This window comes from Ammospiza caudacuta, chromosome Z (genome assembly GCF_027887145.1).
Source record: "Ammospiza caudacuta isolate bAmmCau1 chromosome Z, bAmmCau1.pri, whole genome shotgun sequence".
In the NCBI taxonomy this organism is placed as follows: Eukaryota; Metazoa; Chordata; class Aves; order Passeriformes; family Passerellidae; genus Ammospiza; species Ammospiza caudacuta.
This window is the reverse complement of record NC_080632.1, coordinates 66694971-66709496: the sequence shown is the minus strand read 5'-3', so window position 1 is coordinate 66709496 and position 14526 is coordinate 66694971. Positions and strand designations below refer to the sequence as shown.

The window sequence follows — 14526 nt, the reverse complement described above, 5'->3', positions numbered from 1 at the left end:
TTAAACTAAAAATAATTAAGCAAAAATATGCAGCCAAGATGTTTTGCACTAGTGACTCCAATTAACACTAGCTGTTTCTCCTTTCTAAGCTGAGCTAAAGGATTAAAACTTGCATTGTTCTGTACAATGGCTGCCCTCTGAGTTTTAGAGAGGATAAATTTAGCTTTCTGCCTTAGGGCAGACTCCCCTCTCATGCACAGTATTTTCAGTCCTTACATCTTTTTATTGTGCATGAAGGAAATGTCCTGACTGACAGAGAGACCTTGTGCACGCCTTTTTCTATGCTTGTATGAGTCCAATTGCAGGAGAAAGATAATGACCTGGAAATCTCCTCCTGAGCGGAGGAGCTGTGTCAGATGTGGAGGGACAGCTGAGACCAGGTTTGAGATCCACCCCCCATGGTTGTCCTCAAGGTAAGACCCTGTGTGGACAAGCAGGACCCCAGTGTGGCCTGGCACCACCTCCAGGGTGTGGAATACCTTATCTGCCTTATTTTTAGACCACTGCCCATACACAGACAGCAAAGCAGCTTTTGTGCTCTGGAGGAGTTACTCTTCTCCCTCTTTCTAATCAGCTATCAGCAAATGACACAGCTGGGCCTGTTACACAAGCAGTGCTGCTCTCCTGGCTGCAAACATCTTCATCACTGTTACTGCTAAATCTTGTAATATGCTGCTATTTTTATATCAACTGTTTTATTGCTCCGGTTTTCTCCCATCCCAGATGTCCATTCTTCTTCTGAATAGTATTTGAGCTGCAGAAGAGTAAGTTCTTCCATGCAAACATTCTTCATATCATGAAGATGATTTTATAAATACCCAAGATCCAATTAGTCCTCTAGAATCATTGTTGTTAGCATTGTTGGTTTCATGCCATTCTAACTAAAAGTTCTGGATAATGAAATTATTCATTTCCTTCACCATATTTAATAGTACTGTCAAATCATCCACATTATTGCTAAAATGAACTGTCATTATGACAATTTTTCAGTTGTGTTACCTAAGGAGAGATAAATTCAAGTGAATGTATCAGTTTGACACCTGAGTTAATACAGTTCAAATCAGATTGATTTGATTGTATTTTTAAAAAGAAAACTGTTTCTCAGACTTCATAAACCACATTGTGGGTCATACCCTACATACCACTCCAAATACAAACTCAAAACTGGAGATGTTCGTGTAAATTAGAATATTTATTGATAATGTACATTATATTTTTTGCCAACCCAGCAAGTAAGGAGTGACAAGGAGCTTGTGGCAAAGAATGACAAAGAGAATGGCAGACCAATGGAGGAATTTACCAGGAGAGAAAAATGTAGTAGGTCTAAATTAACTGATATTAAAGTTCTTTACAGGTGCTGCATCTCCGGCCTAGTGCTGGGAAATACTTCTCACATTTGCTTGCCTCTCCTCTCTCATTCCTGCATGTCTAAAACAGACAGGCAACGTTGAAGTGCATTTAAACTGGCAGTGTTTTGACAGAGCCCCAAGGGAAAATCTTCTGATAAGGCTCTGAGTGTTCCAGCAACGTTAAGTCTAAAAGCACAATCTGATATCTTGTCTTCTATAGGCTACCTTCTGTTCAAGTTGGGATTTTTTGCAATCAAATTTTATTCATATCTATTGTCTTCCAGCTGAATTACCATTATATATCTCTTTTTCAAATATGAATGTCTGCAAGAAAAGTCAACTCTACTTTAACTTCTTTTTAGTCAGAATACCTGCAGATTGCTAAGAATAGTTTTTGGTTTTACCAATTGAGATAGAAGTGTCCATCCATACATTCTTGTTTTTACTTTGGCATCTTGACCATAGGGTTTTCTGTTTCTTCTTTCATGTTATTATTAAGTGCACTAAACAATGTCTAAAAGTAGCACTTGCAGCTGACAGTCTCTTGACTCACTTCCCTTTCAAGTTTCACATAATTTCCTGTGAACTCTAGGTTCAAACTCATATTCTCTTCTTTTATATAGTATACATTAACAAAAATATTAATAGTTAATATTTAATTAATATTAATTAAATATTATTGTTCTAAATAACTTGCTTTTTTAAGAGGTGTGGGAATGATTGCTTCTTATGGAGAAAATATAGCAAAGCTTTCCCAGGTGTTAGGGGCACCTTTTTGGAAATTAAAATTGCTCAGGGATGTCAAAAATATTCAAGGAATGAATCAGTCACTAAAGTGGGAGTCTTTTATGAGCTAGTGTCAGAATAGCACCTTCTGTTTGCTTCAGTGCCCTGGCCTCATTATGTATTGGCCGTCTGTCTGTCCTCTGAACAGGGGTCGGAGAAGTCCTTTGGACTCTCTGCTTCATGGGACCATGTTACGGATCCCTCACTCAGGACTGGCAAAAATAGAAAGAGGTTGTGACTTGACGACACCATCTATGCCTGTTCTCTGAAGCTGGTGTCAAGAAACAAAACTCTGATAAACATGCTCTTTGATATCCTAGTAGCTCATTTAGTTTCTCTTGAATTTATTGTCAGAAATTATAAACCCGAGTAATTTCAGAATAAAGATGTGCATTAATGCTCCTTTGTAGTCCTTCCAATGTAAATTCATTACTACCAATAACTTCATAGAAAGCTCTCATGCAGCAGAACATTGTGAAAGACTCTATTTAATTTGCCCCGCAATCTTTTGTCCCCCATTATGTTTTCTATGTTTCAGTTACTGTCTATCGAAAGTCCTCTATGTGCCCACATCTTTCCCATATCCTGAGGCCCTTAGCTACTCAGAGAAACCCGATTAAAGCCTCAGCAGTTGTTGTCAGGCAGCTTCATTGGTGCCTTCAGTGGAGCTCTTTTCCCCTCCCCAGGCCACTGCCTCTTCCGCAAGCTTTCAGGGATTCCCTTTCACCTGCTCTCAGCAGGCAGGAGCTGTGACGTGCTCCAGTAACTCCCTGTGCTGCCTTGCCTCACACAGCCCCTGACACAGGAACTTCTGAGGGAAGCTTGGAGCCAGGTTGTCAGCACTGTGGCTTCACAACTTCTAGAAGCAAAGACTGTTATTTAATAATAAATAAACTAAATTTAAAATATCTTCTGTGATCAAGCTCCTGAAAGGTGAACTTGTCTAATTCTGTGGGTTCTGAGTTGGAAGTAGAAAGTTAAAGAGGGGGAAACAAATCCTAGTATGAGCTATGAGAAATATTTAATCTTTCTCTAAGTTCTCCTGCATGCCTCATTTATCATAGAGTGAGTCTTGCTTAATAACAGTGGAGGGAAAACAGTTTTCTTGAGTGACTGCAGTGCTGAATTTCATTTCTAAACACAGAATTGAAGAAAAATTTATAGTTTGTTTCTCAGGCAATCAGATCCAAACCCTGGTCAGTATTTCCCATTATCTTTTTTCAGATGACAGGTAGGCAGTTTGAGCCATTAGAGACAGTTACAGCTAGTCTGCTCTGGAATATGAACATGGTTGTAGAATAAGGGAGATTCTGCAGAGCTACTTTTAAAAACATTTATTATTCCTCAGTTTTGTAGTATGGAAAATGTATATATATTTATGCAGGAAACCTTTTTTTTAACTAAACAAATGCAAATAGGAATTGCAATCACCTCAATACAGACAAGAACTAATAGATCTGTGAATCATTCATTGAGAAAGTGTCCCTTGTGGAAACCATTTTGCTATTGAATAGAGTGATGTCATTTTCTTTTCCTGTTTCTGCTAATTTTTAGTCTCACTTTATCTTGCAGAAATCTTCTAATTTCATTTTAATTGAGTACAATAATTTGCATAAGAATTGAGTGGTTGCAGAAAAAGTCTCCATGACAACCAAAGCATTTTAGATAAGTTAACATTTATAATATAGAACCAAACAATTTTTAAAATGGTTAGGACATACTGGCATTGGAATAGAACTTGTTTGTATCTCAGGCAGCGTCTTGCCTGAGACTGCAGATGAAGTAGCATGACACAGCTAAGATGTGGTGCATGGGTTTTGGGTAAAAGCCAGCTAGAGGCAGAATGAAAATTACCATAGAAAGACTGATGGGTGGTTTTTTTATAACAGTAGTTATAAAAGATGGTCTACAAGGCAAATACTGAGAGTGCTTAAAGAAAGCAAAACAATGTTGGGAACTGGTAAAGTATAATAATTTTTACTGTCTTAGATGGCCAAGTTTAGCAGGACTTTTGCAAGCCACATGATATGTTTCTAAATTCAGCTAATACTCAAATGCTACCAACTCCACATTGTGGAGAAATAGTATTTATAGCAGCAACATTAAATAATTGCTAAATATTGAAAATTTTAGAGTAACTCTTTAGATTATTAGCATAAAAATAAGTGCATTTGCTGATATGAGTTAAAGCAGGAAAGCAACAGACTTTACCTGCTCACATTTTAGGCAAGATTGGAGGATGGGTGAGGTGGACCATGTGGGAGGGAAGAAGAGAAGAAAAGCTAAGAATAGGAGAACTAGTGCATGTAGAGCATGGGGGAGGAAAAAATAAGTTTTTTAAATGGTAAAATTCCAAATTTTCTTAATCAGCAGGAATAATGAGTACATGTTGAGGTTAAAAATGCAGGAATATTGATTGTACCAATACCAATTCCAATATTGATGAAAAATAAAACAGAAAGAAGCTTTGGTCTCAGGGACAGTGGTCTCAGGTGGAAGTTTCAGTGAGAGGCCTGGAGTGGTTCTGTGGCGAGGGGAATGGTGTTCACTCTGCCTCACTCTTAGCTGAGAGCTGTCTCTATAACAGCAGGAATTTAAGGCTGACCGTGCCTTAAATTCCCCTGCTGACAATGAGTTGTGTCCTGCCAGTGACTAGCCCAGTCTAGCATCCTCTGGCATTGGAGGAGTCCTCTCCTTGCTCAAAGCAGGTTCCTGAGTGGTTTTGATTTCTTTTTCTACCAATGCAGCTGTGCAAGATCTGTTTTTCTTGCTGGACTTGGAAATAGCTCGCCCCCTGTTTTGTTACTCATTGAAAAATCAAACCCCAAACCTCGTCCTGTCCTTCTCTGATGAAATGTTCGCTTGTTTGTTCCTTTAGGAGACTGATTATTTTCACTTGCCTGATGTATTTGTCATTAATCCCCAGAAACGTGTCCTAGCCAAGTGTAAAATTGTATGCCAATATAATTTTAATACTCCTCAGAAAATGGATTCTAAAATGATCCATTAGGATTCCCCATCTCTTTCCTCCTTGATTTTCAGGCCCCATGTGTTTAGATTAGCTGGACTGCACTCTTCCTTTTTTTCCCCCTACCAGTAACAAAATTTCTGCAGAGCAGGTGTGACCACTACCTCCCTCGCTTTACTGGGATGGCCCACTGCTTTCTGTGGCTACACACAGATACAGTGAATTAAAGCCCAGTAGCAGGAAGAATGCCCCAAAAGGAGTAAAATCCATTGCATGGTCTTCCCATATTACACTGTATGCTGCAGGGATGGGGTGAATGCTGGTAGCAGTTTATGAATCTGCAGACCCTCATAAAGACATGCAACATGGAAATATTATAAAAAAATTAGCAAGAGCTGCAAGTCCATGGTAATGAGGCTACACTGAAAGCCGTCTGCAAAACTAAAGAATTCATACTGCAAGAAAACTTCCAGTGCTTACAAGGAAAGGAAATGCTGGAAAGGCCAGTGGAATCTGGCAAGGATTACTGCAAATTATGAAACACTTGAACACATACATGTGTTTGATGATGGAAGCTGCCAAAATATCAACTGTATGCCTCCCCAGAAACACATTATGCCATTTCCATGTGCTTGCTGGGCAGTGTGATGCTGGGGTGGTTTTCTCACTGCTAAATCTGTTATATCTCCATTACCTGGCAAGGCTCTTCCACCTCCGGGCCCCAGCAGCAGCTGAAAGAGCAAGATAACACAGATTTCTGTGGGGTGCCCAGGCCCTGCAGGCAGGCAGGGATGTGTCTCAGAACCATGTCTCACCCATGGGCTGCTCCCAAGGGACATTTCCATCACTGCTGGCACTGGGAGAGGGTGGTGAATAGGGGCTCTGGGAATTATTTCCCTGCTCCTCTATTTAGAAGGAGGCAGATTTGTCTCAAATATGATGACATGTGCTTGAAAAGATAAGATTGAGTCAGGTGGTGCTTTGGGAGAGCTCTGGCTTGCTGTCCATCTAGTAGCCATTCTGTTAAATGTGTGTCTTGACATATGAAAGTGTAAACAATGGATCAGCATATTTCAACAAATATGTGTGCAGAACCATGAAAAAGGGATCTTACACAATCAGGCATTGCATTTTTGCTCCATCTAGAATGTTTCTATTTTGAAGTTGCATCTTAAATTTCCTGAATGCCTGCAGCACCAAATTAAGTGTTTTTCCAAGCACTTTTTCTGGTTTTCAGCAGTTCTCTGCTGTCTTCCTCACGGTTTTTCTCCAGCACCCTCTTGGCCTACCTGGCTCATTCATTTGCATATCAAAGAAAATATTTAATTAGCTCCTTATGGCTGCTGTTCCTATCTTTCTGTCCTCTCAGCAAAGGCTTAATCTTCCTTCACCCATGATTTTGTCAAAGATCGTCCGATAAACTAGGTATAAATAGTTGGGGTTTGCTTCAGTAATAGTGAAATAAGATATTTCTGCATGTTTACTTCCCCTTATAGAAAAAAGGCAATGAGTAATTGCTAATCTGCAGGCTGAATTTGAAAAATCCTTTTAAAGAAGAGTCATTGGTCTCAGGTAGGAGTCTTGCTGGCACACCTATCATTTGTCTTATGTAAACTGTCACAGGGAGGATGAGAAAAATAAATGTGCAGATGATCCCCCAGATTTACTATATAACCTAAACTACAGGATAATCTTCTTTCACTATTCCTCCTTACTGCCTAATAGCCAGGTTTTAGTTCTAAAGCAGAGTACCCTTAGAAATAAATTTTCATCTTTAAAAAGGGATATGTCTTCTTTCATTTATTGCTGTCACAGAATATTAGGTTTTTCATTAATTAAGAGTAAAGTTTTTATTCTCAATAAGTCTGAATTCTAGACTTCTGGAAAACTGGAGAGGTAACTCTGTATGACATAACCTGCAATTGGCCAGTGCATGTTATTCACCTGTAGCATTGGCATATGGGTCCAGTGCATTGCAGAATATTTCTAGAATTGTTTCTTAATGCTTTCAGAAATATGGGCCCACACTTCATCACACTTATTTATTTTCAGGTGTAAATTACAAGGCTTCATCTACAAGGTCTTTGTGTTTTCTCTGCTGTGTGTTCAATATAAATAATGAGAGCAGCCTGCTATCTGTACCAGCATATATTGTCTAAGTCAGCGTGGACTCATCTTGAGGTGAAGAGGGCAGCCTTGAGTGTCTCTTTGATTTTTCCCTTGTTTCCAGTGGTCAGATAATAAACATAGCCTGGACATTTACAGGAAGCTCCTGTTTTCTTTGATTTTGATGAGTGGAGGAAAATACAAAGCTGTAGACTGCCTTTAAGGTTTGGGTTTTTATCATTCCCCTGGTTTATGTGTTTCAAAAAGATAGAAAAAAGACTGAGCTGCCACACTGAAAATAGAGTTTTTTTTTTTTTTATTAAGGGAGAAATGTAAATTGAATTGTAACAGCATTACTTCATATTTCTGTGATCTCATTCTGAGATATATTGGAAAAAAACAGAGTATTCTAAATACTATTTAAGCCTTAGAACCTGCCTCATGCATTTCTGAAGTCAGGTGCACAAGGTTATCCTGCACTCGGGGAACTCAGTGTGTGGGGCAGGGTGGATGCTAAAGGCCAGCACATCTGGCTGACACTAAATACTTCATTTGAATCAAAAAGGAGGAGGAAGCAAAGCCAGTGTATTTGGAGCAATGAATGCAAGAGCATTAATGGGGCTCAGGTCTAACAATGTAATCTAACACAAGAGCATAATTCAGCCTGAAATGGCCAAGGAGTAATCTAGCCTTCAAGCACAATGTAGCATTTTATGGCGTGATTTTTAGGTTTTTGTAACCTCTTTCCTATACTTCAGGGTAAAAGCCTCATATAATGTCTCAGTGAGTAAGAGTTGCTTTGTTTTCCCCTTATGGTGATAAGTTCCAGTAAAACTCTCCCTAATGGTGTAAACAGATTACCAAAATAGGAGAAAGGCTGAAGGCACAAAAAAAGCAAAGGTGTTAAAGCAGTGCATATGGCATGACAGCTAAGGGTTGCCAAAAAACCCAAAGAACCCAAACCAAACAAGCTTCTAGAAATAATCCCAAGAATTATGCAGCAAAGAAATAATGATGAAATAGAAGACATGATTAAGGGGGTGTCGTGGTTTGACACGGGAATTACTTGCTGTTGTTGCTGCCACATAAATAGACTCAGTTCTCTGGGAGCACAGTGATGTAAAGGTCAAGTGATGGCAGCTGATTGGGAATATCCCTGGCTTCCCACAGTGTGTTGCCTCTGTTTCTGGTGGAGTGCTGTCTCTGCAGCGTTTCTTACTTCCAATCACTTGATGCTGTAATGAGTATAAAGTAATGCTTTTCCATGTAGTTACTCACACCTTTCCTGTCAGTTTTGTGAAGCTGTAAGGAGCTGCATTGATGATAACTCAGCATTAATCTGTCATTTCAGTGAAAGAAAGTGATAAAAAGTGCAGAGCAGGAGTAGTGGGGAGAAAGGAGCATAGCCTTCCTGCCACCAGCAGACCAGCAGAGCCTTTTTATGGATCTTGGGGCAGAAGGCCTTTTCAGTGACCCCAGACATTAAAGGTGCCTTGCTGTTCTGCTTCATGGGGACTTTACGATATTGTTTTATAAAAATGCCTGTCTGCTTGCAGAACATCATTTTATAGAATGCCTTGTAGGCACCACAGGCTCTGTTCCTAGACAACATCTCTCTATGTTTTCTTGGGCTTTGAAAAATTAATACACTAAAAATATCAAGACTTCAGATCAAAAATCTGACCTTTAAGGTAACTCTCTGAGGGACAATTATTGTAGTTCACAAATACTATGCTCAGTTAAAAACATTAGTAAAAAGACGGTTGAGTGTCTTAAATATAATATAAGGATATCTCAATGATAGATCCTTCTTTTATTAACTGCTTGTTCATCAGTATGCAAACCTGTATCTACTGCTGACTCTGTAAGGAAAAGTAGCTTTTCCGAAAGAAAAAAGTAGCTTTAGTTGTAAAAAACCTGCGCTTCTCTGCATATAGCATCCCTAGTTTTCTGCTGAGGGAAAAGAGACAGTTCAGCCCATCACACTTGAAGAATAATTTGAAACTAGTAAAGTTTTACACTAACCTTTTTCCTTGAATAATTCTGTGTGTGCATAGCATAATGCTTTCGTTTTATAACTTACTATCTATCTGTCTGTCTGTCTAACTAACTAACTAACTAACTAACTGGGGAGGAGGGGCTTAAGTTAAATATAAAAGTGAAAAACCAGTTCCTAAATGTTGAATAGTTTTGTCTTTCAGTAATTCAGATTCCTTGCATGTCAGAAAGTTTCAAAAACTTCTAATTAAATGTCTATGTATACTATGAGCATCTTATCCAGTTGATATCTTACCTCCTGCATTTCATCTAATTGGAAATCAAGGGTAACTTAAATTGCAAAAGGGCTATTTTCTAGTCTCTTGGGGACACTCCACTGTCCTGGTCATACTTAAATTTGATTGCTTGCTATCTCATTTTTGAAAAGAAGCATCTACTTTCACTGTTTATTAACCTTGGTTCTTAATTGTGTTGGTTTTTTTTTCTGTAGGATTGTGGAAAAGGGGTACTACAGTGAAAGAGATGCTGCTGATGCTGTCAAACAAATCCTGGAGGCAGTTTCTGTGAGTATTATCTGGCATATCATGCTCAGCACCTGATCTTTCATCCATGGTGGCTCAATGAATATTTGTGTGTGAAAGAGGCAGTGTGCACAGGTTTTCTCTGACAATTAATTCCATACTGATAATTTTTAAGGTAATCACTTTGAAGAATTGCACTTCAATCACAGTGACAGTACTGTTGAGAGAGAACAGAATAATAATTTTTACCAGTAGCTTGTGCAATTTCTAATATACCTTCTTCCTCTTTATGTTTTGTGCTTTTCAAACATTGGATTTTTTTATATAATAATTTCACATTCTATTAGTTAAAAGCATAGAGAATCTTGAGGAGGGCTTCTAATATCTACATACAGCATTTCTGTACATTTTCTGTGCTTCTTAGTCACTTGTGGCTCTTCCATCTGGTTTCACACCAGATGTTCTCCAAACCAGCAATCAGATGCTGGGGAAATACTTAAGAAAATAATTTGCCCAATGTCCACTGTAAGTGTTGTTACTGTTCACTTCCAGTACAGAAGAGAGGGGACAAGAGAAAGGAGAGGTCAGCCTGCAGGGCTCATTTAAGGGGTATTAGTGGTGAGGCAGGTTCTATACAGGCCATCCATGGAAATCCAGTGTCAAAGGAGCTGTCCTCAGAAAAGGACTGGTGGGGATTACTGGCCTCTGCAGAAGGTATCCAGAGATGAGGACATTAATGGTTACAGCAGTAATTCTGTTCATCAGAAGGAGCAGGGCAACCTGGGCATGTTTGCCTGGGATGATCACAAAATACCTCAGTGTGAAAAGCCCCTGCTGGTATTATTAGTGTGAGCCTGTTCACACTAAATAAGATGTGAGAACTGGTGTTCACAACACTAACTGCACATACTGCAAGGCCATGAATGTTCACTTCATGGTCCCTTCTGAATGATCTGATGTCTACTGTGTCACTCTCATCCAAAGAAATCTAAATTATGTATTTTACAGCACAACATAATGCATTTGTATAAACTTTTAAAATTGGCTCAGATTATTATTTCATTACTAATTTTTTCTTTCTGTTTAAGTGCCCTAGTTAAGATGGCTCTACATTATTTAACATTGTTTTACAAAAAAAAGATTATTAAGTTCTGCTGAAATATATTTCAGACAGTGTTTAAGCTCTTTATTTTAAAGCCAGAAACAAAAGAAAAATCTCCAGTTTCTGTGAGCCATAATAGCTTGGCTGAAATCAATGGAACAGTGATCCATGAAAATTAAAAAGCTGATTTTTATATAAGCATTTATTAGGATTTCTATGGTTCCTTGTAGTAGATCCCTAACTAGGATGAACTGTATTCTCTTCTGCCCTTACAGCTGACACCAAATATCTAAGCCAAAGCTGGAAAAGCTGTGGAAGTGGCAGTTCCCAGCTTGGGATCTTTGCAGCCCTGCAGGAGTACTGTGATAGATTGGGGCTATAAACTTGACAGAATGGTGTTTGTGAGCAGGACAGGAGCTATTGTTAGGAACTGGAAAATGCTGCTGCAGCAGAATAATCTCTTCAAAATAAAAGGAAATGTATCCATAGATCATCCTTTAAACCAAATATTTGTACAATTTGTACAATAGGCAATGCCAATGAGTACCCTTCTGGCACCACACAGGCTTTTTGAATGATGTGATTTTTATAAATTGCTCTTTGAAAAAGCAGCATCCAGCCTTTCTTTTGCTGACCTCGCTTGAGCTAAATGTTTTATAAGGCCCCTGTTCAGGGCTGTTGCTGTAGCCATGGATCTGTCCTTGCAGTGGGTCATTAAGGGGGAGGTGTTATGTCTTCATATAGCAGAGGTTTTTATGAGACACTTCTAAAGAATTTAATAAGTGTAGAGTGGGCTTTTAAAAGCACATAAGCTTTTTTTATTTCATTTCCTTTGAAATTGTTAAAGCAACGAATGGACTAAATTAAAGACTAATCAATAAAGATTAGTCAATCAGTAAATTTTAGGTCTGGCTTTTTCAGGCTTTTTCAGGCTTTTGTAATACCTGAATACCTGTATGCCCAGCTATAACTGGCTTACCAAGAATTAATCAAGCAAGCCAAGTACCACGCAGAAGAAAAATCTGAATCTTCATGTCACAAACTATCATAAATATATCAGACATCTATAATCCCAAGATCAGAGAAAATAACAAAATCAGTACTGTCGCATAGACCACCACATTAATTTTGTCTTTTTTCATGATTTTCCTTTCTTCTGTTTACATCTGATCTGGAGTTCCAGACAGTGACTGTATTTGCCCTTAGAGGGAACACATTACTTTTTTTTTCTCTCTTCTGCATTTTTGCCTTTTCCATTATTCTCTAGCTGTTCTTCAAGCTGGGAGAGAGCTTCATTCATAAGATAAAAGGCTTATGCAAAACTAGGTCAAACCAATGTTCATCCCTTTAGCTCTTCTGCTGTGCTGTTCAAAACAAGTGGAGAGGTTTTGTTGCTATCTGACAGCACAGGGAGATGAGATGGAATCTCATGATTCCATGAATGAGTTTCATGCCTAAAGAGGAGGCATTTGAAGGCAGTCTTTCTTGGAACACTATTGTAATTTCTCTCCTCTCAGGTAACAAGTTACATGCAGTGTGGTCTTCTTGCACACTTATTCTAGTAGCAGTTTTTGGTTTTTTGCTTTTTTGGGTTTGTTGTTGTTGTTGTTTTGTAGTGAGAGAATTTCTGCAGGCAGATGAGGCCAGATCTTCGCTGAAGTGAAGAATGAGTTATTGATGTTTTGGTATCCAAGTAGTCCTTGAAAGATTGGTCACAAAAGGAATATTCTACACTTCTTTAGGAGAAGAACACTAATCTATTTTTTAGGTGATTAAACTTTATAAAATTATACTGATTTTTTTTTTAATGTGTACTTTTAAAATCTTATATTTGTCACTAAAAATAATGTTGTTCCTTCTTACCTATTCTATATTAGTGTAAAAGGAATACTTTCTGCTTGGTGGTTAAATTATTCTTTTCAATATATTTAAATTTGAAATTAAGTTTAAAGTTTAGATTTTTGTATTTAGGGTAGCTACTAGCATACATAAAATATTTAGTTTTGAGCTCATCCATCAGTCTCTAAATTAATTTTCCATCAAATTTTACAGTAATTTGTTTTCTTAGACGGCCCATTCTCTTGTCTAGATAGGAATATTTTCCTGAAGTTATATGTGGGACTCTCTCCATTTCTATTTTTTAGTTTAAATTTTCTACCGCTTCAAGCTTCATTATAGATCTGCACTGCTGTTCAGATCTTTGTCATCTTAAATTCACAGGGAGCATGCTGAACTGTCAAGTGTGGTGGCAAAGCCTGAGGGCGCTTAAGCAGCTTGCAGGTTTGAGAGAGAAAATCTAGACTAAAAGTTTCTATTCATTTCAGAGAATTTTGATCTGTCCAATAATGAACTGTATGTTAGTAGGTAAGAACCTACATATGAATATGCAGCTTGCAAGCACATTTACAACATCTGAGTTACTGGTGTGTCTGACAATTGTTGCTTAGGCCAAATGAGCTAATCAGACTTCTAAAGGCAGGATAAGACTCTAGAGAATTGATTTAGATATCTGGGGAGTTTGGCATTCAAAGAAAAGTGTACAAGAGACAAAGATTATGCAGAGGTTTCCTTCTTTTTTCTATACAGTCATTGAGTTAGTTCTTGCTGGAGACAGAGACAACAAATGTATTTTAGTTTTGGCCACCAGCTACAAGGTGAACTTACTCGAGGTGTAATTGTCACAGGTTTCTAAAATTTTGAACGAGGTGAATATGTTACATTATCAATATATACTTAACAAAGCCTAAAAAGGCACATCACAAAAAAGGCTAAGAATTGGGAAGAAACACGGAGCTCAGTTCTGTAGAAAATGAAGTCAAAATTAACAGAAGAGAATGGCAGGGATGCCTAGATATTACAACAGAGGAAAAAGACTTGTCTAAAATAGTAGCAAAATTTGGGGATACTCTATGTAGGAAGGAACGTACTATGCTTGATTGAGGATATTGAAGAACATTGGCTTCCTCTCTTTAGAAGATTTTGCAAAGGATTTTCTTTTCAATAGAAGAGGCATTTGTACCTTTGTACATTTGTACCTGAAGGTTTCTACCCTTCACTGATGAATCCTGAGTGTTTTCCATCTTCCCTCTGGCAGTAGAGAGTGGCTTTCTGAGTCTGTTCCTGGCATAAGTGTTTTTATCCATAAGGAGGAAGTTACAGAAGAGCCACTGTTCTGATCTAAGACTACCCACCAGCCATTGCTTTTCTGATGGGGAAAGAAGGGGAAATGTAAAATTCTTCTGTCAAGTTTTCTGTATGTTTGCTTGAAAGTGGAACTTTAGAAACTTGCAGGTTTAGGCCAGATTCAGTATGTCTTCAATGATGTGGTTGTTGCTGAAGACCAATGCTGGATACTATAACACAAGGAATTTGCTAAGGATTATGATTTTGTCCTGTATTCCCTGCGGGTGTGGTCCACTTTGGCCATTCCCCTTTTTACAGGCTCATAGCCTCTTGAGATAGCATAGACACTGCTTTGATAGTGGTTGTATTAGACTGCAGAATAAAGAGGTTCTAGCAATATTTCTAAAAAGTGCTTTCATAATAAAACATGCCTCACACACACAATAAACCCTGTATAACAAAGCAGAGTGTCAGACAGAGGAGGAATTAAATAAGGGGAGAATCTGTTGTTTGTTTGCATTGTATCTTATAATACAGTGAAGGCAGGCAAGGGCTGATGGTTGGATTGAAATC

At 38.3% G+C, this 14526-nt stretch overlaps 1 protein-coding gene across 1 annotated transcript in view; it reads left to right on the top strand.

Annotated features, from left to right (window-relative positions):
* Positions 1–14526, top strand: part of CAMK4 (calcium/calmodulin dependent protein kinase IV) — a 137969-nt gene that overhangs the window by 80520 nt on the left and 42923 nt on the right. The window contains exon 5 of the mRNA XM_058823969.1: positions 9698–9770. Within this exon, the coding sequence (XP_058679952.1) occupies positions 9698–9770 (73 nt within the window). The remainder of the gene's footprint in view (positions 1–9697; positions 9771–14526) is intronic.